The sequence below is a fragment of the Eulemur rufifrons genome, chromosome 28 (genome assembly GCF_041146395.1).
Source record: "Eulemur rufifrons isolate Redbay chromosome 28, OSU_ERuf_1, whole genome shotgun sequence".
NCBI classification, from domain to species: domain Eukaryota; kingdom Metazoa; phylum Chordata; class Mammalia; order Primates; family Lemuridae; genus Eulemur; species Eulemur rufifrons.
Window position 1 is genome coordinate 10,952,301 of NC_091010.1, and position 24,292 is coordinate 10,976,592.

A 24,292-nucleotide genomic window follows, 5' to 3' on the forward strand; every position below is an offset into this window, starting at 1 on the left:
TGACTTACCCTCTCTGAGCTTTAACTCCTTCCTCTGTAAAGCAGGGATGATCACACCAGGAGGGATGTGCAGGTTAAATGAGGTAATATGGGTGAGAATACAAGTGCACATGGCTGGCACATGGGCTACTCCTTCCCTGTCCCTCTCCAGTGCAAGTCTGTTGACCGAGTGAACTGAGGAGAGAGAAGTCACTCTTTGGTGAGGAGGATAGCTGACAGGGCCCAGGGAGAGCTGCCTCTACTCAGCACACTGACAAGACATCTGCTCCAGGAAACCCTGGCTCTGCCTGCAGCCCGCTGGGTGCCCCACAGCAAGCCTCAGCCTCCTCATCTCTACATAGGACTTGTAGAACGCTGGCCTTGGCTTTGTCCCACTATTTTGTGAAGCAAAGATGCAGAAACATCTGTGCAATTTAAAGTGCATCTTTTAAGGCCTAAGGGCCAGGCCTGAGGGGGATTCAAGCAAGAAGAGCTTTGGCTTGGGAAGTGTGAACAGCCTGGGACCACCGAGTCATCTTCTGCCTCCTTCGCTCCGAATCCCTGACTGTTGCTAACAGTTGGTCACGTCCTGGCCTGGGGCCGGGGGATTCTCTGCTCCCTTGAAGGCCCCTGGGCAGGAACGCTGAGGAGGCCAGCTGTGGAGGTCTCAAAGGGGTCTCCTCTGAGTGGGGACACACCCTCTCACGGGCATCCTGGGACGTGACCTGACTTGAGCTTGAAGTAACCACCCTGTGACCCCTATAAATGGCCCAACCAGGAGAAGGACAGACAGCATCTCCAAGCACACTCCAGCGTCAGAGCAGGAGAGTAAGGGTTCAGCCCAGGGAATCTTAGCAGCAACCAGGAAGCCTCATGGGCTTACTGCCTCTCCTGGTTAGCAGCCTCCCGGGACCCCACAGCAGAGCCTGGCTTTGCCTAATCCTCCTCCAGGGCTGGGCTGCTCAGCCCTCCTGTGCTGGCCAGCTCCGTGCAAGTCTGTCCCAAGATGGGGCTTAAATCTGCCTTCAAACCCTTCACCCTTTCTTGGAAATCTTGAAGAGCGGGTCTGCCACCCCTCTGTGGTCACCAGACCGGGCACTGACTGGGGATGGGGAGGGGAAGCTGGGCCTGCTGCCTGGGACCTTCTGCCTCCCCTCGGTGGAGCCCTGCAGGCCCTCCCTGCTGCCCAGCACACAGCTCAGAGCCTCTGGGAGGGCCAGCTTGGCCCGGGGGCAGCGAGGGAATGGGCTGAGACAGACAGGGGGTCCTCAGAACCCCTGGCCATCAGCTGCCCTCCCCACACCCCTCTTCTTTGTCTTTGGGTCTCATACTTCCTGGGACCTACTAGGATTGCTAAGGCAATACCCTCCCCCAAACCCCCACTCCCTGATCTCCCGCCTCTCATTTCTCCTTCAGGGGTCCCTCTCGTCCTCCGGGCTGTTCTGTTTTCCTGCTGTTTTACCTTCAGGAATGCTCGGCTCAGAGAGCGGGGTGAACCCCTGAAAGTCACACAGGAAGTTCATGAAAAAGGAAAACTCTAGAGGAGCCCGAGGTCCACCAGGACTTGGGGACACCGGGAAGCCCCAATTTTCCAGCGCCCCGCTCAGGACAACCTGGGGGAAAGACATTCCACCCCACTCCCCGGTGCTCCCATCCAGGGACCTGGGGCCCCCGGGCTCCCGCGCTCGTGGCCCCCGGGCAAAGGGGGCGTGGCAGGAGGAAGGAGGGGTCTCGCCGCGCCCTCCCGTCCCTGCCCAGGCTGGGAGCCCGTCCCCCAGCTCTGTGCCCACTAATTGGTCTCATTAGGCACCGGCAGAAGCCTCTAGCTACGCAGATCCGAGCCGTGTCATCCGCTTAGCGCCCTCGCACCACCCGGCGCTCCCGCCCCGCGCCCTCTCCCGCCACCGCCGCCAACCTCAGTGTCGTCTCTGTTCTCCTCGCGGGGCCAGGGCATGCTCCGTGCTCCCGCGGCCAGGCTGGGCGGCGGCAAGCGACACTACCCGCCGGCGACGACATGAGGCGCGGCCGGTGGGCTGCCCTGGTCCTGGGGCTGCTGCTCCTCTGCCTGGGTGAGCGGTCGCCGGGCGAGGGGGCGTGGGTGTCAGTGCTTACCCTGGTGGCAACAGGGACATGGTCCTGGGCTGTCCACTTCCAGAGTGGGACTCAGGCTGGGGCACGGAGCGGGGAAATCCTTCCAGCTGCCCGGGCCCTGGTACGGAGAGCTCCCCGGGCGCTTCTCCCGGCCCCGGCATCCCAGAGCCCTGGGGTTTGGCCCCGACGCCCGCTGCTCTCCGCCTGTCCAGAAGCAGGGCGGGCGGTTTGGTGGCTGCGGATGGCTGTGTGGGGCAGGGGAGGGTGCGCCGGCTCACGGTTTGTCCTTGGCTGGGGCACTGCTACTCTCTGAGCAGGGGTACCCAGTCCGTCCATTGATGGAGGCGGGCTTGGGCGCTACCTGGGTTCTAAGCTCCCAGAAGGTGTGTGTCCCTGACAAGCCCGAGCCCATCTGAGCCCACCACGGTGGAGGGGTTGGGGGGACTCTCTGGTTGGCCCCCAGTGGGGTCCCTCGGTGCCCCCGGGGCGAGAAGGTGGAGCACCCCTGCCCACCAGTGGGACCTGTCGCGACCGCGCTGGTACTCAGTCTCTCCGCTGCCGGTCTGTTCTGTCTCCGTTCTCAGCCCAGGCCAACTTTGCCCCCTACTTCTTTGACAATGGGGTGGGCAGCACCAACGGAAACATGGCCCTGTTCAGCCTCCCAGAGGACACCCCCGTGGGTGAGTAGCCCTGGCACCCGCCCCCCATAGGTCTCCCCGAGGGGTGGGTCGCCTTCTGCTGGACATAGGGACCAAACTGTGATTCGTTTGAGCCTATGAGGTTTAATGCACTTCCCAGGGCGTCCTGTTTGCTCTCTGAATTCCCCGGAGCAGTGGCGGGAAAGGAGGTCACCGCTGCCATGGCGACCTAAGCCTGGCCAGTACAGGAGACCAGGGTGTGGGCTCAGAGGCAGGGTCAGCCCTAAGCGGCAGGCGGTAGCTCGCAGCATGGCAGTAACGCTGCCCCTTACCCGCTGTGTGACCTTGAGGGAACGTATTTACCTCCCTGAGCCTCAGTTCTCTAGGCTTTAAAACGGCCCAAGAGCATCCAACTTGCTGAGATTTGCAGAGAGAAGGGAGAAGGAGAAAGAGGAGAGATTTCACACTCTCCCTGTGGGGCCGGGAACCCTGGGGAAAAGGAGGAGCAAGGAAAGCAAAACAGGCGCCTGCCTTCAGAAATCCCTGCAGAGCCAGTCCAGGCATTGCGGCACAGCCCTGCACCCCAGGTCACCTCTCCCACCTTAGTGGCTGCTCCCCTTTTCCCTGGGCCCCCCAAGCCCAGGAAGCCCCCAGTCTTGGCTACTGAGAGAGGAGGAAAACATAGGTTCCGCAGAGCAGACCTGCACCTCCTCTGTGACCTGCACTGTAGGGTACAATCTGGCAAGTAGCATCACACAGCTGTGAAGAACAAAGACAAAAAGTGAGAAGCAGCCAGCAGGGCTGGGGCCAGCAGCGAGCACCCAGGTCAGGACGGTGGCTTTGGCACTGAACTGAATAGTGACCTTATTAATATAAACAGTTGAATCTTTGGTCCTGAGCAGCTGCCACTTCTAGGAAGTTGGGTGCCAGGTTCTGGGTCTACCCGCTGTGTCTCCTTGCAGGCTCTCATGTCTACACTCTGAACGGAACAGACCCCGAGGGAGACCCTGTCTCCTACCACATCAGCTTTGACCCCAGCACTAGAAGCGTCTTTTCCATTGACCCTAACTTTGGAAACATCACTCTGGTTGAAGAGCTGGACAGAGAGGTACGGGGAGATGGGGGAGCGCCACGGGACTGCTGCCTGCAGACAGACCTCTGCCGGCTGGAAGGTCCTGGAGACACAGTGGTTAGAACCTCTCTGCAGGGTAAGGGGTGAGGGGGCTGCCACGGCACGCTCGCTCGCTCTGGGGGATCCTTAGGTTGCTCCCCAGAGGCAGAGGAGGCTTTACTCCCACGGAGCGAATAGCGGGGTTCCTCTAGTGAGGAATCTGCCAGCCCTGCTGATCTTTCAAGCATGTTCAATTAAGTCTGTTTGCATTTTGAAATTTCTAAAGGAAAGCTCATAACGTGATTTTTCAAGCCTGTCCTTGGAGAGGTCCTGTACACCCCAGGAAACTCTGAGCAGACCAGGGCTGGTAAGAGGGGCTGAGAGAGTGAGTGTGAGCTTGGCAGGACGCCTGCATTCGTCTCTGTACCCTCTGAACCTGTGGGTGACAGGGCTTGGGGTTTGTTTCCTTTGAGACCCCACACCAGGCTGGTCAGCCTAGGTGGCCTCTTGACTGGACCTTAGCTGTGGGGCTGCCGCCAGTTCTGGTTCGATGGCAGCGTCCAGTCGCCGCAGGCCAGGTAGAGAAAGGAAAGGGAGATTCCAGAGACTGCCGTGGGGACACAGATGGTGGCTGTTTCTGTGCTGCCAGCACCCCCTCCCATCACCCGTGGGACTGGGTGACCTCCCAACGCTCCTGCTCATCGACAGCCCTCGACCACCCTGTCCCACCATGTCCTAAAGCACTGAGAGACCATCTGTGTGGACCTCTGCAGAACCCTGGAATATGGAGAGACAAGGAGAGATAAGGGGGAGGAAAAGCAAAAGAAGAGAAAGGGAAAAAATCTTCCTCATGGGAACTTGAGCATGCCAGGGTGACTTCTCTCCTCGCTCGAGCAGGAGAGCATTTTCTGTTGGAGCCTCAAAGTCCCTCTGGGTTTATAAGAGCCCCTGACACAAAAATCCCTGAAATAAGGTCTCAAGATGGCAGGAGGCAGCTTTTGCCCATGACAGGCAGGCGGTCATCAGCCCCCTTCCTGCTCCAGGGCACCATGGACATGCCCAGGCCTCACGTTGGTGTGTGGAGCAGAGAGAGGTCTGGAGAGCTCGGGGGTCTCATGGCACGTCAGGCTCCCAGACACTCAGCCCTTGTGCTTTCTTACAGAGGGAGGATGAGATTGAAGTCATCATCAGCATTTCTGACAGCCTGAATCTGGTGAGTGCACCCCCAGGCCAGCCCTTAGCGGGATGCAGCCTTTGGGCCTGAGAAGGGTGAGGTTGGGGCCCCCAGAAAATTTAAGACAGGGTCCATCAAGACCTGCCCAGAGTGCCCACAGGAGAAGGCTGCTGGCAGGCCAGAGTGGAAAGAAAGGAGGGAGGAGAGACCAGGCTCTCTCAGGGGAACTTCTGATGGGTTTAACCCCAGTTCTGCAGCCCTCCCCATCTGCCTTCTCCAACCGGGGTCTTGGCCCCCTGCCCAGCCACCAGAGCTGAACACCTGGGCGTCCAGATGCTCTCCTCACCTGCTTCCCCACAGCCACCACTTCCTCCCAGCCCTCCTCTGACCCCCAGGATAACTGCAGCAGGCCCCAAGGGCTCCACGACTGCCTGGCTCCCTTGCCCCAATTGCCTCCAAAGCTGTCACTATGGATCATAGATTTGCCCACTCCCAGGCTCACAAAGCACTAACAGCTGGCCCCGCTACCCAAAGGATGAAAGCCACAGTTTGGTCTGGCATTCTGCGCCTCCCCGTCGGGCACCATCTGCCTCGCCACTTCTCCCACATCCACCCCACCAACCTCTAGCCATAAATCCACTTCTGTCCTCTGAACTCACCATGGAGTTCACTCTCTTCCTTTGCACACACAGCCTCTTCTTCCAGGCACACCTTTCCAATCCTCTCCTTCTGGCAAAGCTGCCGCAGGGCTTAATTCTCGCTCCTGCGAGAAGCCGTCCCACTCTCCACCACCACAGCCTGGGCCCCTGGGTACAGCGCTCACAACCCCCAGGGATGCATCTACACAGGGCACGGTGCACTTGGTGCCCCCAGAGTGGTGCAGGTCGGGGACCTCGCCCTCCGTGCCTGGCATAGCCCTGTTATCACCTTGATGGTACCACCACGTTCTTTTATATGCTGATCTTTGCCACCAAATTCCAGCCACCATGACCAGTGCAAAATAACACACCATCGGACTGTCTTCTGTCTCCAGGATGGAACACAGTGTTGGACGCCAAGTTGCTGCTTCATAATATTTGTTGAACGAATGAATAAGAGAAGGAAGGAAGGGGGAGAGAGAGAGAGGAGGGATGGGCAGGGATATCTACCTGGGGATGTTACAGTCCACTGGCCTTTGAGCCTCAAGAAGGTGACACTGCCTAGACTCCTGACTTTTCTGCCACTTCTCAGGTAGCAGAAAAAGTCGTGATCCTGGTGACCGATGCCAATGACGAGGCGCCCAGGTTCATCAAGGAGCCTTATGTTGTCCTGGTTCCTGAGGTGAGTGGGGGGCCACTAGGCAGGGCTGAAACTGCCACCCCAGGTCCCTGGGGCTGCTCTATGGCCTGGAGGGTAGGGCACCTGTCCCTCGACTATCGCCCTTGGCAGAGCCTCCCCTGTCACCCTCCCTGGCTTCCCACATTCATTTTTGTTCCAAAGTAACACTCATTTGCTATTTCCATTATAATCATAATGTATGTTTATTGTAGAAATGTGAAATACATAGAAAAGCAGGGGAAAAAAGAGTTTTAAAAATCACCCTTACTCTCTCCAACTTGAGAGATTTCAGTGCATTTCCGTCTAGTCTTTTTTGTGATTATGTACATTTTTTTTCTATTTCTTTGGCATAGTTGAGACTGTACTGAACAATGCTTTCCGTATCCTATTTTTCACTTAAGTGATAACACGCATTTTCTCATCCATTGTGAAGTCTGGGGCACTGTTGTTTTAACAGCTTCCATCGAGGGAACGTTCCATTTACAGAACCATTCCCTGATGTTTGGACATTTAAGGTGCTTTAAATTTTTCCTGTCATAAGTTTTATTTTTTTTTAATTAGGATTATTTCTTTAAGATACCATGCAAGGTTTGAAATGACTGGGTCACAAGCATGCACACCTGCGGGGTGTTGCCAGATTGCTCTTCCACAGGGGCAGCGGGTTGCTCCCTCCCCTGCAACACCGGGGAGGGTCGTCTCCTCTGCCCCTTGCCAACACTGGGATTCCCGACGTTTAACGTGTCAGCTGATTCTCTAGCAGAAAGATGTCTCATTCTTGTTTTAAACTGTAGGTGTGTGGTCCCCGGTGAGCCTAAATATGTCTGTGGTTCTGAACCGTTTCCTCCGTGCGAATTGCTGTTTCATATTTAGACCCTTTATCTGTTTGGGGTCTTCGTGTTTTCTTCTCACTCTCTCCCTGAGGACATCCCCAGCCCGGCTGCATCTTATTTTTTTTTTTTTTGAGACAGAGTCTTGCTCTGTTGCCCAGGCTAGAGTGCCCGTGGCATAAGCCTAGCTCACAGCAACCTCAAACTCCTGGGCTCAAGCAATCCTTCTGCCTCAGCCTCCCGAGTAGCTGGGACTACAGGCATGTGCCACCATGCCTGGCTAATTTTTTTTTTCTATATATATTTTTAGCTGTCCAGATCATTTCTTTCTATTTTTAGTAGAGACGGGGATCTCACTCTTGCTCAGGCTGGTCTCGAACTCCTGACCTCGAGCGATCCTCCCACCTCGACCTCCCAGAGTGCTAGGATTACAGGCATGAGCCACCGCGCCTGGCCCTGGCTGCATCTTGTTGAGCTCCCTTTTCTTTCCCTCCCTCCAGCACCCACTCTGCCTCCCCCTGGTGAGGGCTCACACACGTGTCCCCACCCCCTTGTCTCGTTCTAGCCCTTCACTGCCCTGACCCCACCACTCCAGGGCCCCCCAGCTCCCCGAGCATCCTGTCCCTGCCCCTGACCCTCTCCCGTGGCTGTGACCCCTCAGGACACACCTGCTGGGAGCAGCATCTTTAAGGTCCATGCGGTGGACAAGGACACTGGCTCTGGAGGGAGTGTCACCTACTTCCTGCAGGTAAGGTGGGACACACAGGAGGGGCTGGGTGGGAGGGATAGAAACCTTCTTCCCTTGATGGGCCTATCCTGGCTTCCTCTGAGTTGGCCTGTCCCCACCCTCTTCCCGGGTCCCCAGGACCTTCAGCCCTCCATGTCCCCAGCCCCTTCCCCAGGGGCTCCCACACAGGGCAGAAGAAGCCTGTCTGGGCCCAGAATGGTCAACAGGAAATAAAGACAGAAGGGACGACTCTCAAAAGAAGGAGGGTTACGACACCCCTGAAAACACAGGTTCTGGAGAAACCCCCTGGACTCGGAGGGTACTGGGGAGATCCCACCTCTTACCACTTGAGTGACCTTAAACACGTTATCTAACGTTTCCAGCTCAGCTTCCTCACGTGTAAGACGGGAGAGATAGAAGCACACCCTCACCGGGTTGTTGTGAGGTCTCCCTGAACATGAAGCTTCAGTGACAGCACCCGGCACAGGGTGCCTGACCCCCCCTAGCCAGAAGGCCCCCCAAGCACCGCACCAGGGGCAGGTGCTCCTTGCCGGCCTCCTTCGTTCTGCACATCGTCTCTTGTCCCGACCCTCGTGCTGCCTGGGACTGGCCCACCGCAGTCACTTGCTCGGTGTGGCTGAAAGGTTCCAGAGCTCCTCTCCTTCACTGTGACGTGTTGGCCTCTACCCTCTCTGGCTTAGAGTGCACGGCAGACATTCCTACAGGCCAGAGCTTAGCCCAGGGCTGAGCTCCTGTTTGTTTTCCATCTGAGCAGGGAGAAAATCGAAGGCCCTGGGTTTTGAAAGAGGTGTGGGAGGAAAAGCCTGGGACCCCCCCTATGGAGGGGAACCTAGGGCCAGAAAACCTGGGTGCCCTGAAGTTTGAACCTCAGCCCAAAGGCCAGACTTCCTGTGACAAAGGGCAGTGAGGATCCCCTTTAGGAAGCAGGGCAGGCATTCCCGGGGCTGGCCTGGGGTCCTCCCTGAGGCCCAGCCAGCCCCCCAACTTTCACAGAGCCTGCACTCCACCCTGTTTGCCGTGGACCGCCACAGCGGCGTGCTGCGCCTCCAGGCTGGGGCCACTCTGGACTATGAGAAGTCCCGGACCCACTACGTCACTGTGGTCGCCAAGGTAATGGTGGAGGGAGCATCTATTCTTCCCTCAGCCCCTGGGCTGGAACAGAGTTGGGGTCCATGATGGAGGAGGGGCCATTTGGAGAGCAGGAGACATGACGGGTGTGGGGAAATGGGGGGCAGCAGCTTGGAATCCATTCTGCCTGGATGTGTCCTCCGGGGGGGCTGCCCAGGGCACACTCCTTCTGGGGGAGGCATTTGCCCCTCAAAAGTGACAGTAAACTGACAGGCCAGGGTGCCCTGCGTAGGACCAGACGACTGGGTGTCCCCCTCCCATCCCCACAGGCACCCCCCTCTCTCTGGCCAGGCTTGCTCCCCCACCTCCTCCTCTCTGTGTGATCAGTTACCCTTTCTGAGCCTCGGTTTCCTCATCTGCCCGTCCCTGAAGCCTAGCTAAGCTCCTCACATGGCTGAAGCGCACGGTGTGGAACTGGAAATCAGCAGGGGCCCAGACAAAGAACACAAAAGCCTTGTTGTCCCTCTAGGCTGGGCGCTTGCCTTTCAGGAAGGCCCTTGCTGGCCACAGACAGGCTGCAGGCCAACCGGCTGCAGCCTGTTCCAGAAGGCCCGACACAGCCCACCTGCTGGGACTCTGTGAGGCTCAGCTCGGCCCACCTCCCTTACACAGGCTCAGGAGAGAGGCCTGCGTCATAGTCCTGTGGGCCCCATGGCACCCAGCACAGGCCGAGCACAGAGTAGGTCCTCAGTAGGTGTGTGAGGCCTGACTCCCGCTGGGAGGGGAGATTCAGCTCTGAGCAGCTCCTTCTTGCTCTCTGCCGGCCATGATTTCCCTGGAGAGAGAACTAACCCTGTTTCCAGCCTTCTGCACGCATCATCTCTTTGAACTTTCCCAACACTCCTCTGAGAGGAGACTCACCTCCAGGTGCCACAGGAGCAAACAGAAACTCAGAGAGGACAACTGGGCCCACAGCCAGTAGGGTGGGAGCCCTCAGGGTCTAACAGTGTGTTCGACCCCGGAGCCCAGCCTGTCTTCACTCTCCTCTGTGCCCCTGATTGTTCCCCAGGATGGTGGGGGGAGGCTTCGAGGGGCTGACGTGGTGTTCTCAGCCACCACCACTGTCACGGTCAACGTGGAGGACGTGCAGGACACAGCCCCTGTCTTCTTGGGCACACCTTACTACGGCTACGTGTATGAGGACACTCTTCCGGTGGGTGGCTGCACCCCTTACCCAGTATCCCCTCCCAGCGCCTCCTGCCCTGTCCCTCGTGACTCTTGGGACCCCCTGCCAGGAGTGGCTGGGGTCAGCCCAGGTCGCCCTCCACACAGAGCCCAGCTCTGAACTCACCCAGGCTCAGGCCATGAACTGACCCCAACCAGACCGTGAGCTCGCTGGGGGCAGAGATCGGGCCAGAGTCAGACCTCACTAGGCCTCGGCTCAAGAACCCTCCGTGGAACTGAACTGCATTTTCTGTTTGCACCTCCCTGTTTTCTGAGTGTTCTTGACTTGATAAAACAAGGAAAAACACCCATCAAGGACCTAGTGTGGAGACAAGCTGAGAGTGAGGGGGAGAGAGATGTTGGGCTGCCCTGGGCGGAGGCTCAGGACAGGGCAGGGGGAGGCCCAGGCCGTCCTGCTGAGGAGCTAGGGGCAGAAGGAGGTGTGGAGGGTCAGGGCTCCGGGAGAAGGGGCAGCCCTGGACAGGACAGGAAGTAGCCATGAGTAGGCCAGAGAGAATGGCCTGCACAGCGTGCCTAATTGGGGACGGCAGGCACAGGTGGAGCAAGACTTGTCTAGTCACAGCAGCCCTACCCCAAACCCTCCAACGCTGGCACCCAAGGCCCACAGGCTGGAGTCCTAATCCTGGGACTTCGCATTTGAGGCTGTCTGTGCCCAGCCCCCTCCCACCTGTCTCTCCCCTCTCCCTTGGTGCACGTCTGATGGAGGGGACTGTGGGGCGGTAGAGGCAGGGCTGAGGCCTGAGTGCAGCGTGTGGGCCAGGAGTTGGTGCGGGAGGCCCTGGGCCCTGGGAAGCCCCCTGCGCCGACCCCTGTGGGTGAGGAATCATCAGGGGCTCAGGCTGTGCCTCCAGCCCTGGGAGGCTGGGGATGCTGAGAGCCCCCAGCAAAGCAGGGCGGGGCCGTGCTCCAGGACCACGGGGAGGCCTGGCTCTTTTTCCAGGTGGGGGCGGCACTCCCCTCCGTGATGGGGCAGTGTCTGGGGAGGGGAGGCCCCCGTGTCACCCATCAGCCTTAGGCAGCTGCTTCTGCTCCTCCAAGGGCTCGGAGGTCCTGAAGGTGGTCGCCATGGATGGAGATCGGGGCAAACCCCACCGCGTTCTCTACAGCCTCGTGAACGGTGAGTCTGGGGCTTTGGGGCTGCAGCTCCGACTCTTTGGGTGACCAGGTTCCCCAACCTGGATCCCAGCTCCCTCATCGATAGGACCAGGGGGTCCTAGATGTGTGGAGAGAGGGGCTGGGTCCCCCAGGAGATGGCAAGTGTCCTGGGGCACGTGCTCCGGCCCCTGCATGTCATTATATGCAGCACTGGGGCGGGAGCACTGAAAGCAGCACGGGTGGCGCTGATCGTGCTCCCCTCACCCTGGGCACACGCTCGTTGGTGGGAACGGGTGGAGCATCTCTCACACTTCTTAAATTGCTTTGTATGTCTTCTCACTCTTTTTAATTTTTTAGCCTAGAGCACATAGCTGCATCAGGTGAATCAAATGCAGTGATAGTGTGGCATCTCCCTAGTGCTAGCCCTATATATGGAGGAGAAAACTGAGGCTCAGAGAAGCTAAGGGGGCATCCCAAGTTCCCGCCACTGGATTTGAACCTGAGTCTGCTGGCTCCAGAGTCTGTGCTCTTCCTACAACCGGGCAGCAACTGGGCAGGCCGAGCTGTCCCTGGGGTGGGCCAGGTCGTCTCGCCGGGCACCTGATCCCAATGTGCATGCGTCTGTACACCCCAACCCTGTCCCTCGGACACGCCTGGTGCACACTTGCTCTCCAGCGGCTCACACATGGACAGACGTGCCCATCACACACGGGCTTCTCTCTGCAAGCGCACAGACCCCCGACTGCCTTCCCTCCACGCTGCCACTGCAAACCTTCGCCCAGCTCAGAGCACCCACCCCACCCGTCTCCACACCGGCTCTCCTCCTCCTCCTCCAGCCTCCTCGCCCTCTCTCCTCTCTTTCGTCCTCCCCTCCCTTCGCTGCTTCCCCTTTCTTCCCTCTTTCTCTTTCCTTCACACACACACTATTATGCATAAGAGAAGGGGCACAGTGTGGAATCTGGGAGCTGAACAGAAGTGAGTACAAATCCCAGCTCTTGCACTTGCTGTGTAAACTCACACAAGTTACTTAGCTCCTCTGAGACTCAGTTTCCTCATTGGCGAGACGCAGGTGACAGGATTACGTTCTGTGGAGACTTCCCCCGAGGTAAGGCGACAGGAGCGTGTGGCACAGCTGCTTGCGCCCCACCGTGGCCGTGTGCGGAACTACAGGGCGCATCTTTTCTCCGACAGGGAGCGAGGGTGCCTTTGAAATTAACGAGACGTCTGGAGCCATCTCAGTCATGCAGAGCCCTGCCCAGCTCCAGAGAGAGGTGTATGAGCTGCACGTACAGGTACCTTCCCTCTAGCCTAGTCTTTCCCGCACGCCCTTCGGCCCTAGACAGCTACAAAGGCCCCGGAAGGCAAGAAAGGTGGTGAGACCCAGGCCCTTCCCCCAACCCCCTGCGGCTCACAGTCTGGGGAAGGAGCTAGATGTTGCTCCAAAGAGCACCCCCACCTGGCTGCAGCAGAGGCACAGGAAGCCCCCAGGGAGGGGCGGGGGGACATGAACTCACAAGCAGAGTCATGAAAAGACAGGAGGAGATAGCGCTGAAGCAACGATGCCTCGGCGCGTGGGTAGGATCTAGCAGGTGCATACTGGTGGCAGGGGGCAGTGGTTGGGTGGGGGCGGGGCGAGGGCATTCCAATCCAGGAAAGCCCAGAGAGAGCAGGCTGGAGGGGAGAGCACGTGATGTATTAGGGAAACAGGCAGGAGTCGGGGAGACCAGAGCAGAGACCCGCAGCAGCCTGGAGAAGGGAAGTTGGACTCCCAGGCTGGGGCCAGAGGAGCAGTGGCCCTGCATGTGGGGAATGAGTTTGTGCCCAAGGCAGGGCAGGTGACCTGCGCAGTCACACAGGGACCACGCTTAGAAGCATCCCAAGCTAAGCTTAATGCTCTACTGTTTGCTATCTTGAAATTCCTGATAATGTTTGAACAAGGGACCCTGCATTGTTATTTTTCAGCAGGCAAATTATTACTATCTAGCTGGTCCTGCCCATGAGCAATAAAGAGCCATTGAAGGTTCTGAGCAGGGTTACAGTCACTTGTTGGAAGCTCCCTCTGTCTGCTCACTGGACCAGTGGGGGTTTCCAAACTGGGAGAGTCTGGCCAACCAAGACTCCCAGGACCCTCTCCTGGGAATGGGAAGGACTCTGCCTGGTATGAGCAGCCGGGTGATTCTGGCCCCAGTCCCAGCCTAGAATTTGGGAATTCTGGTCTCTACTCAGGCTTGGAGGGAATTGGATGGGACGCAGGGAGGCAGAGCCATCGGACAGGGTGACGGACCAAGAGGGCCTGTGAGGAGGAGGAGAGGCAGATGGCAGGAAGGGACAAATTGAAATCATGAAGGAGTCACACGGCACAGAACGTGGCAGTTGGTGGGTGTGACAGGGATAGGGAGGTGCTGCCATCAGGAGCACCAGAGAGGAGGCAAGTGACGAAGGTGGGGAATGACGAATATGGGTGCCCAAGGGGCACGAAGGTTGAAGCACCCAAACTTGGGCATACAGGTTTGGAACTTGGGGGAGAGAGCGTCAACTTACAGGCAGCTGTGAGAGGCAGGGGGGTGGGGAATGAGAGAATGGCTGCAGGGAGAGAGGAGCAGTCGCCAAGCACTGCTGCGGGAGCCAGGCAGGGGGCCGAGAGTGAGCAGGAGGGCAGGGGCAGGGGAAGGAGACTCCCCAGGGAGGGACCAGAGAGGCTGAGGAGGACCTGCAGAAGGCCCAGCCACATTGGGCCAAGGGAGTAGAGCACTTGGGGAAAAAACAGTGACAGTGCCGGAGGCAGCATGGACGCCAGTGTGAACTGTCTATGCGGGGCAGGGGGTGAGAATGAGTGGGAAGTAGGGATGGAAAGCCAGGCTTGGGCTCTGAGGAGGGAGAGAGTTAGGACAGCACTGAGGGTGTGAAGGAGGGGGAGGGGAGGGCAGATAAGACCAGGCGTACTCATAGAACAAGGGAAAAGACACTTCGAAGAGGCTTATAGGGTATTTGCCACATGGTTCATGAGGTGCCTGTGGACCCTCAGACCTGGCTTTGCAGCCTGTATTCTTTATCCATTGCTGCAAAACAAGTTACCCCAAACTTAGCCGCTTAAAACAACACACATGCATATCTCACAGTTGCTGTGGGTTAGGAGTCCGGGGTCAGCTTGCCTGGGCCTCAGTTTTAAGGTCTCTCCTGTGACTGCAATAAGACTGTCAGCCAAGACCGGGGTCTCATCTGAAGGCTTGACTGGGGAAAGATCAGCTCCCACACTCACCTGGTTATTGGCAGGACTCAGTTCCTTTGGGTTGTTGGGCTGAGAGCCTCAGGTCCTGGCTGGCTGCAGGCTAGCAGTCACCATCAGTTCCTTGTCACATGGGCCTCTCTGGCATCACTGCCTGCTTCATCTGCTATCAAGATGAAGTTTTGATCTCTGGTGATATAATCATGAAGCGAGATCTCAGCATCTTTGCCATATGCTATCAGTTGGAAGGAAGTCGCCAGGCCAAGCCACACTTAAGGAGAGAGGATTATACAAGGGCATGAAGAGTAGGCTCACTGGGGGCATCTCAAGAGCCTGCCTGCCACACAGCCATAGCCACCTGTCCCCATCCCAGGTGACCGAGGTCAGCTCTGTGGGGAGCCCAGCTGCCCAGGCCATGGTCCCAGTAACCATCAGGATTGTGGACCTCAACAACCACCCGCCGACGTTCTACGGAGAGAGCGGGCCCCAGAACAGGTTTGAGCTGTCCATGAATGAGCATCCGCCCCAGGGAGAGATCCTGCGGGGCCTCAAGATCACCGTCAACGACTCCGACCAGGTGCGTGGTGCAGCCCTCCAGCCTGCCTTCCTGCAGACAGTGCGGCCCAGGTCCCAGAGCTAACTAGGTCTGCATCAGCCTCCACTGCGTATGTGGCAGAGCCGGGCAGGTCACAGAATGAATGAAACAGGGGGTGTAACCAAGAGGGAGAGGAGAGGGAGTAGCCAACCAAAAACTATCTGCTTAGCCAAAAGGCAATAACAGTCAGGTCAAAAGTAAAAGCCCGTCCAACAAAAGCAACTCTGCATCTGATCAGCCACATAGGCATTTGTCAATGTGACCTGCACAGGACTCGAGTTATATGTGTGTTACCTGGCTCAAGCCTCATAACCTGCTGAATCTTTCTGATCCTTGATCAATTCACCTATAGAGAGAAGTAATAATACGCACCCCCCAGGGTTAAGGGCATACGAAAGCTCCTTCTCTAGAGCATGAAATATATATTAATAAGATTCTATTCTCATTTATCTTCCCCTTTCCTATCTACAAACTCTATTGCTCAGGGAGCCAATGCCAAATTCAACTTGCGGCTGGTGGGACCCGGGGGCATCTTCCGAGTGGTCCCACAGACAGTCCTGAACGAAGCTCAAGTTACGATCATTGTGGAGAACTCAGCCGCCATTGACTTTGAAAAATCCAAAGTGTTAACCTTCAAGGTAGGTGGTGCTTTGCGCTGCCCTCAATGGTGGGGGGTGAGGGGGGGTCCCAGGAGCTCACATCAGCATCATGATTCATTCCTGAGGGGGTTCCCTTGTCACTCCTGGCCCTTCCTGGCCCCATTCTTTTCCTCCCTGACCGTCTGTCCCTGGCATGATGGGATATTGGGGAATGGGGATGGGGGAGGAAGAAGAGGGGAACACAGAGCCTTCTGCAGGCTACTCACAGCCTCAGAGTCCCTGAACTCCCATTTTCTAAACCACAACCAGTCCCAGGAATGTAAAGAAAAACTACCAGTATAATTTGCCATGTTAATAGATGGAGAGAGAAAAACTGTTTGATTACCAAGATAGATGCTTTCTCATAGGCCTTTGACATCTGTCACCTTCTTCTGATAACAACCTTAGCAGAAGGGGGAAAAAATACCTTTTTGATATCATTCATAATTATGTAAAATTACAAGTGTATAAAAATGCATTTTATATATTAACATATAACATATATTTTTAAAAAGGAAAAATAAATACTTCATGGATATTATTTAAATTGTTACCATTATTTATAATTATACACACATATGCATATTCACCTATCGCCAGCAATGTGCTTAAAAGTGAAATACAAAAAGCAGCCTAGGAGGTCAGGAACAAAGCATGAATACCTGCTAGCACCACTATTATTTAACAGTATTCCTATAATAACATTATTCCTGGATAAAGAAAGGAAATAAGAGGTACAAATATTAGAAAGGAACAAGAGACAAAATGATCATTATTTATAGGTGATGTGAGTGCTTAAAAAACAAATCTAAGAGAAAGGATTGAAAAACTATTAGAAATACAGCAAAATTACTAACGTGGTTGATTATAAAGTTAATACACAAAATCTAATAGTTTTTCTACATACAAAAAATAACAATAAGAAAATATATGGAGTCATACATACCATGCAAAGAAAAAAAATTAAAAAAAGAAAATATAATGAAACAAAAGATTTTCTTTAAAAATTCATAGGAATTACCGTAACAAGGAACATACAGCATCTAAATGTCAAAAAATGCGAAATTTCACAAAGGGATATCAAGAAGACAAGAAATGTAAACACATGCCGAGTTTAAAAAAATGCAAATTCTCCTTAAGTTATAAAGAATTCAGTGCCACCCCGATTAACTTTCCTTAGAATTTCCTTTGGAGAGGAAATTCTAAGCCTTGACAAAATTATACTGGTTTTTATCTGGAGAAATAAACTTATAAGAATAGTGAGGCAAATTGGAACTAGAAGGGAATGTGCAGCTCAGCAGAACAAAAGAAACTGGCCTCCTACCAATGGGAGCGATCAGAAAGCTGGCATGGCAAGGTGTGCAAGGGTGATGTCAGGCCTTAGAGGTGACCCTTACAGGCAGTGGCAGCTGTGAGTCACAACGGGAGACACGGCAGGTGGATGCTGGAGCAGCTCTGGGAGACAGAGGTGGCACAGTCTCCTCGGGGTGACTGTCCGACCAGTGAAGTCCCCGTTTTCCTTCCTTCCCAGCTCCTGGCCATCGAGGTGAACACCCCAGAGAAGTTCAGCTCCACCGCGGATATTGTGATCCAGCTCCTGGACACCAATGACAATGTCCCCAAGTTCACCTCCCCCTACTACATTGCCAGGATCCCCGAGAATGCCCCAGGGGGCTCCAATGTGGTGGCTGTCACGGTGGGTTGGGGACTGGCCTGGGGACCAGGGTGGGGTAAGGGGCCTTGTGAAGTGAGACCAGTCCAGGTTCCGCTTGAATGGCAAAGCCCACACTCATTAGCTGTCCTGGGACCAGGTACTTGCCCTCTCTTGTCCTCAGTTTCTTCATCCATGCAATGGGGACACCATCACCTCACAGGACTGCAGTGAGGACACACGTATGTGTAAATCCCAGGCACAGGGCACGGGACCCGTCTCCTTCTCCTTCCCCTTCCTCATTTCTGAGGGAGGAATGAATGCCTTCCAGATCTAAACCGTTTGGTTCCTTCAACACTTGAGAACTCCTTAGAGCAAAACTAGGGCTGCAGCACAGGCCTCCAGATCAGTTTCTCCCTAGTTGGGACAACCCCCAAATTCCCTTGCTTTGCCATTAAAAGCAACCCTCAGACACAAGAGCTGCCAACGTGCCCTGACAACAAGGCACACGTCACCATGCGCCACCAGGAGCTTTCTCTCTTCCAGGCTATGGATCCGGACACGGGACCCTGGGGCGAAGTCAAATACTCCATCTATGGGACTGGGGCAGAGCTGTAAGTCCTTCCAGAACCGGGGACAGGGCCTCAGGCAAGGGGCTTGGGAGCCTGAGGGTGGAGGGGCATAGGGAGTGGATAGGAGCCTGTGCTGGGGAGGCGAGCAGTAGAGAGCCTAAGGGACACATTTGGTGAGGAAGGTCATTGTCACGGCCTGGAGTCAGGGCTGGGCTGGGGCGGAGGGGGGTGGGGAAGGCCATGGGAAGAGAGGGAGGGACTGCCACCAGGGTTGTCAAGCTCGACAGTGATATTATAGATGGGTGAGTTCACAGGTGGGTCTGCCTCCGCCAGTCAGACTGCAAGGAGGGGAGGGAGCAGGTGGGACACCTGGGAGGAGCTGTGTGATGCCTCACTGCGCTCTGGAGGCAGCTCGTGTGCGTGTGTGTGTGTGTGTGTGTGTGCACACGTGTATGTACACATGCACACCCATGTCTGCACTCTGTGCCTGGCAGCTTCATGATCCACCCAACCACTGGGCTCATCTACACCCAGCCCTGGGCCAGCCTGGACGCTGAGGCCACCGCCAGGTACAACTTCTACGTGAAGGCGGAGGACGTGGAGGGCAAGTACAGCCTGGCCGAGGTGTTCATCACCCTGCTGGATGTCAACGACCACTACCCCCGGTTTAAAAAGAGCGTCCAGAAGGAGATGATGGTGCTGGGGGCACCGGTGAAAATCGAGGTGGGTTTCAGAGGCAGTCGTGCTGCCCTGAAAGCCTGGTTCCAGCAGCTGCAAAAGACACTGAGGCATAAGAGTTTAGTTTAAAATAAAATTTAGGGACGAGGCGGCCAAGTGGTCAAGGCGATGGACTGCTAAAATAAAATTTACTGGATTCCTACCATGGACAGGGGACTTTAAGGTATTCTGTGTATCCCTGTCCCCACCCCAACCTAGCAGTAACCTCTGAGAAGGAACCTGTTATCTGCACATTCCAAATGGGCAGGTCAAGGGCTGGCTTGCCTTAGTTCCCTAGCAGCTCTGCCCGCCCTCAGGGCACTGGCTTTCGCCCTGCACTTGGCTGTCTTCTCCACGTGGCAAAAAGCGTGAACTCTGACACCCAGCAGGCTTGACTTGGAATCCCAGGTCCCTTCCTTCTACCTCTATATCCTTGGACAAGTCACTTAGCACCTGTGGGGTGCAGGGGAAACCTCCCCTTAACCCCCCAAAAGGTTCCCCTTAAGATCAACTCACAGTAAGGCAGACTAATAAGAGAAAGAGACTTATTTACTGAGCACATGGGGCGATCACAGGTGATTGCCCAATATCCCAGTGGGGTCCAGAAGTTTATATACCCTCATGGTAGAGGGGAGGGAGAGATGAGGACTACAGGTAATTCTGCTGGGGGGCAATACATGGTTACTAGGGAGGATGAATAGATACTTGGAAGAATGAATGGATGGGAGAAACAGATTATGAATGATTCTCTTTGGAAATTAAATTAACCCAAGAGAAATGTCGGGCCAGGTCTGGTTGCATTCTTGTTATTTTTTACTGCAGTATATTGAGATAACAGGGAGGGGAAGGAAAGTTGATTGTTCTTTTTGATGGGCCTGTTTTTTTATGAAGAAAGAGGGAGAGCTGCTTCCAAGGCCTGTTGATCCCTAAGAGCCTTTCATTAAAAATACTCTTTTCACCAAGAAGTCCGATTTTGGGGTGAAATTTCATCAACCCAGCAAGCCCCATAGACCTCTGACTTAGCGAGTGTACACAGGTCTGGTCCCCAAAGCTCACCTCGGGTCTGTTTCTCCCCATGCACAGGCCACAGACGAGGACGCAGAAGAGCCCAACAACCTGGTGGACTATTCCATCACCCGCGCGGAGCCGGCCAACGTGTTCGACATCGACGCGCACACAGGGGAGATCTGGGTCAAGAACTCCATCCGTTCCCTGGATGCCCTGCACAACATCACGCACAGCGGGGACTGTACGTGGTCCCTAGAGGTGCAGGCCAAGGACCGCGGCTCCCCCTCCTTCAGCACCACGGCCTTACTCAAGATTGACATCACAGACACTGAGGTGGGTACAAAGCCACGGTCAGGAAACGGGGTCAGAGGGCCAGCTCAGGCCTCTGCAATGTGGGCAGAGGGGGAGAACCATCTCTAGGCTTCCTCCAAAAGACACTCAATGCTGTAAAGGCGCCTGTGCCAATCAGGTTGAAATTCTAGTTTCAATACTTATCAATAGTGTGACTTCGGGCTTTGCAGAGCCTCCATTTCCTTTCCTGTAAAATGGGAATAATGATGCCTCCTTCGCACGGGTGAAGGCAGAAGTAAAATCGTGATGTGTCGTTCTCAGCTCAGTGCTAGCAGAAAAGTAGTCACTTAAAGGATTCCTGATCCTGTGGGTGTGTAGGGCCCCCCACAATCAGAGGTAAGTGATATCATACTTTCTAAAGGACAGAGTCCAGTTCTGAGTCTGAAAGAGGTTGTTTGCATCACTTTTGTCTCTCTGTGCACATTTTCCCGGACGGAAGCCCATAGGTCTCATCAGATTCTCAAAGGGGTCCTGACCCCAGAAAGTTTAAAAGCCACCAGGCTTAAGGAAGCTCACGCCCTGCTCTGTCCTCCAGGGCCCAGGCAGGAACAGCTGAGTGCAGGGGTGGCTCTTTCTTCCAGACGCTGGCCCGGAGCCCCATGGCAGCCTTCCTGATACACACCAAGGACAACCCCATGAAGGCTGTGGGTGTGCTGGCCGGGATCATGGCCACCATTGTGGCCATCACCGTCCTCATCTCCACTGCCACCTTCTGGCGCAACAAGAAGTCCAACAAGGTCCTGCCTGTGCGGCGTGTGCTCCGCAAGCGGTCCAGCCCCACGCCCCGTGCCGTCCGCATGGAGTGGCTCAAGCCCAGGAGGGCCAAGGCTGCTACCAAGTTCATGCTCAAAGAGGATCTTCCCAATGAGAACTGCAACAACAACAGCCCAGAAAGTTCCCTGCCCCCCAGAGCCCCGGCCCTCCCTCCACCACCCAGCACGGCACCCAGCACGGGCACTGCCCACTGGACTGTGCCCACAGTCTCTGGGTCACTCACTCCCCAGCAGCACCAGCTGTCACCAAAACCCCAAACTGTGGGAAGCTCTACCCAGGCAACTCTGGTTTCTGAGCTCAAGCAAAAGTTTGAGAAGCACAACAAGGCTTACTTCTAAAGTGTGTCCTGTGGCCCTTCCTGTCCCCCTCACCCCGACCCCCACCACCCCACCACTTGGACCATGCTCCCCACCCTCTGCTCCATAAGGTCACCCATGTTTTGTAGAATGGTGTCACCCCCATACACAGGACTCTGCACAAGGCCTTGGGCAAGAGGTTTCTCAAGATATGGGATGCAATTGGCAAACACTTCCCCATGACCCAAATCCTTGACACAGCTACATTGCTCCCCACTCGCCAGGGCTGGCAATTGACAAGGAGCCAGCTCTATGCGTCACCAACCCCAGAGCTCATAGTCCCTTGGGTCCTACTGGGATCTCATCGTCTTAGTCAAGGAGCAGGGCCCTGGCCTCATGGAACAAGGCCAACTAGACACTGGATCCTGAAGCCTGCAGCTGGGAGCGGGAGCAGGAAAAGGGAGTTCACCCTGGCTCAGGCTGGAGGTCAGTGAACCTTGCACGCTGCGGGAGAGCAAATACAGGCGCGGGGAGGGCAAGGGTGCACTGGAAACTCACACTGGCTGTGGGGCTGTCCTGAGCACCACTGGAAAGAGGGAGCATGGCATCTGGGCAGAGTCTGGGGGCCCCTGCTGTGCCCATGAGGGACCAGGGACATGGAGGCGGAAGATGGGCCTTGCCAAGAGTGAGGGCAGATGTCCTCAGCTGGGACTGCCCTGGGCCCAGAAATGTCCAAGCTGGAGCCGCGATGGTCGCCCTAAAGGTGCCAAGTCCCCTCTCCTAAGAGCTGGCCCCCTAGTCATCCTTGAGGAGACAGTTCAGGGTGGTAGATGGGTGACAGAACTGAGGTCTGGGGAAACTTCTGTTTTTATCTGGCTCTTCTGCTTACATCGTGTGACCTTGGGAAAGCTGTTTAAATTCCCTGATCATCTTTTTCCTCAACTGTCAAATGAAGAAGGTAAGCCCTGTCTGCCGCACTTGCAGGTCTAGGGTGAGGAGCAAAGACGGTAGCAGTGATGAGGGCTTTAACTAAGTGCAGAGGGGCACGACTGCGCAGTATTTTTCTGTAGGGAAGTTCCGGAAAGTATTAGGAGTCTTGCAGCTACTCTGCTGAGTGTCCCAGGAGGGGCTGTCACTGGATGGTGGCATGACTCACACACCTCCGCTTCCGTTCTCCCATCACCCCATGCCCTGTGTGGCCCTGGTCAGCCGCCATCAGAGAGAACCAGAGCTGGGCAGCAACAGCCAGTCCAAGCCTTCATTTTGCCAAGATGAGACAAACCAGTTCCCAAGAGAGGAGTGATTTGCCCAAGGCCACACAGCAGGTCGGTAGCAGAGATCTGGTCTGAGGGCTCCCAGCTCCTTGGCATCTTCCTCGAGCTGGGGCACACCTCATCACCTCGTGACACCCTCCCCCAGGAGAGAAATCACACAAGGCCTTGATGGCTAATACAAAGAGGTTTAAGGAACCTGCTATAAGGAAACCTAGACGTATAGACAGGGACAGAAAAGTAAAACAGTTCTTTGCATATTGCTCCACTCACAAACAACCCCCCTAAAATACATCAGTGATTTTATTTAAACAGATTATATACACACGTGGTTCTCTTGATTTCTGAGTCTGTTTGGTTACTGAGATGTGCCAGTGTGCAGACCCTTGCTGGGGTTTCTGCAGCCCCCGACTCGGACAGTATTAAGTGCGAGGTGGTCTCTAGCAATCCAGCATCTCAGACTGAGCAGACACTCTACAGCCTGTGTTGCAGGGAGCACAGCATCCTTACAACTTGCATGCAACCCACCTCTTTTGTAAATGATAAATAAAATCTATTAATCGAAGGCCGAGCTGGCCTCCTGCTCCCTGCTTTCATCTGTGTTTGCTGACCCGTAGAGACCAGTCTTCCCAACACACTGCCAAGCTCAGCCTGCCTCCTGGCCCTTTGTGGGTGGATCTAGTCTTTGACTCCCAGATCTGACTCTGCGGGAGGCTGAAAAACTTAGTTCTGACAGTGGCACATTTGCAGACCTTGTCTACCTGGATTGGGATTTTCTTCCAAGCAGGATAAGCCCAGGTAGGGCTGCCTGGGGAGGAATGGGATCCGAGGCAAGGGTGGGAATTGGGAGGCCTGGCCTGGGCGTGGGAGCCTGGGAGGCAGTGTCATCTCTGGGACAGTGTTCATGGAGACATCTGGGCTGGAAGCTCAGGCCAGCATGTGGGCCCTGGGAGTGGGGTGGGCTCCTACACAAGCCAGGAACTTGAACCAAGGCAGAGCCAGTCTTGCAAACTGGCCATGGATGGGGAAGTGCTGTAACCAGCATGAGCCACACTGGGAAAAAGGAGGGCGTTGCAGACAAACCTAAGGGACCAGCAAATGTGGCCAACACTGGAGGAGCCCCCGCCAGTGGGATGAGATCAGCCAAGTCCCTGCACCAGGGAATGGAATGACGGGTCCGGGGGCTGCCTGCTCAGTCGCACTGGGTCAGGCCCAGACCTACAAGCTGGCACGATGTTAGGCCACCGAGTAGAGGGCTGGGGACAGGAACGGCACACTGCGCAGCTCAACCATTCCTGGCCTAAGCATGGAGCTTTAGGCTCATGGACAATCTACAGATGTGACTCAGGGAACTCCACAGAGTCATTTTCCTCCATGGCTGAGCCCAGCACCTCTAATCATATGGAATACCAAGTGCTTTACAGTTTGACGGCTGTAGGTCTGAATTCTAGTTCCACCACTTATGTGTGACTTTGGGCAAGAAACTAAGTCTCCCTGGGCTCCGCTTGCCTCATCACTACAGGGTGCAAAGAACGGTTGCTGTGAGGACGACGGGAGCTAATATGTGTAAAGCACCTGGCACTGGCTTCGTACCTACTGATATGAACTCGGTAGACACCTGCTGGGACTGTGGCCCACATACTGGAGCACCACGTCCTGGAGGAGGGGACCCCCTGCAAACATCCTCACCCCATCGACAGGCTCAGAGTCTTCACTTTGTGCTAGGAGAAGAGGAGGCAGTGGCCGGGCAGGGAAGTGGGGGAGGGCAGGGCAGAAGCCACAGCATCTGTGACCGAGAGGCCTGCAGCCTGCCTATGGGCATCCACACTCCAGGGGAGTGAGGAGAGATGAGCTGTCCCTCAGAGAACCCGAGGGCCTCTGTCCTGAAGCAGCTCTCCCTC

The 24,292-nt window shown here is 55.7% G+C and overlaps 1 protein-coding gene across 1 annotated transcript; it reads left to right on the forward strand.

Annotated features, from left to right (window-relative positions):
• Positions 1 to 1,992: 1,992 nt before the first annotated feature.
• Positions 1,993 to 21,162, forward strand: CDHR1 (cadherin related family member 1). The gene is made up of 17 exons (XM_069460694.1): positions 1,993 to 2,047; positions 2,654 to 2,749; positions 3,670 to 3,815; positions 4,981 to 5,031; positions 6,223 to 6,312; positions 7,798 to 7,884; positions 8,878 to 8,994; positions 10,022 to 10,165; positions 11,236 to 11,314; positions 12,484 to 12,584; positions 14,892 to 15,095; positions 15,599 to 15,751; positions 17,283 to 17,447; positions 17,949 to 18,016; positions 18,469 to 18,697; positions 19,775 to 20,032; positions 20,632 to 21,162. The coding sequence occupies exons 1-17, from the start codon at positions 1,993 to 1,995 to the stop codon at positions 21,160 to 21,162; spliced, it is 2,574 nt and encodes an 857-aa protein (XP_069316795.1).
• Positions 21,163 to 24,292: the final 3,130 nt, after the last annotated feature.

Excerpts from the sequence above, each read along its gene's own strand:
- CDHR1 (XM_069460694.1), top strand. The coding sequence starts at position 1,993 with ATGAGGCGCGGCCGGTGGGCTGCCCTGGTCCTGGGGCTGCTGCTCCTC. Across the intron at positions 2,048-2,653 it reads GCTGCTGCTCCTCTGCCTGG|CCCAGGCCAACTTTGCCCCC; the intron begins GTGAGCGGTCGC and ends CTCCGTTCTCAG. Across the intron at positions 2,750-3,669 it reads CCCAGAGGACACCCCCGTGG|GCTCTCATGTCTACACTCTG; the intron begins GTGAGTAGCCCT and ends GTCTCCTTGCAG.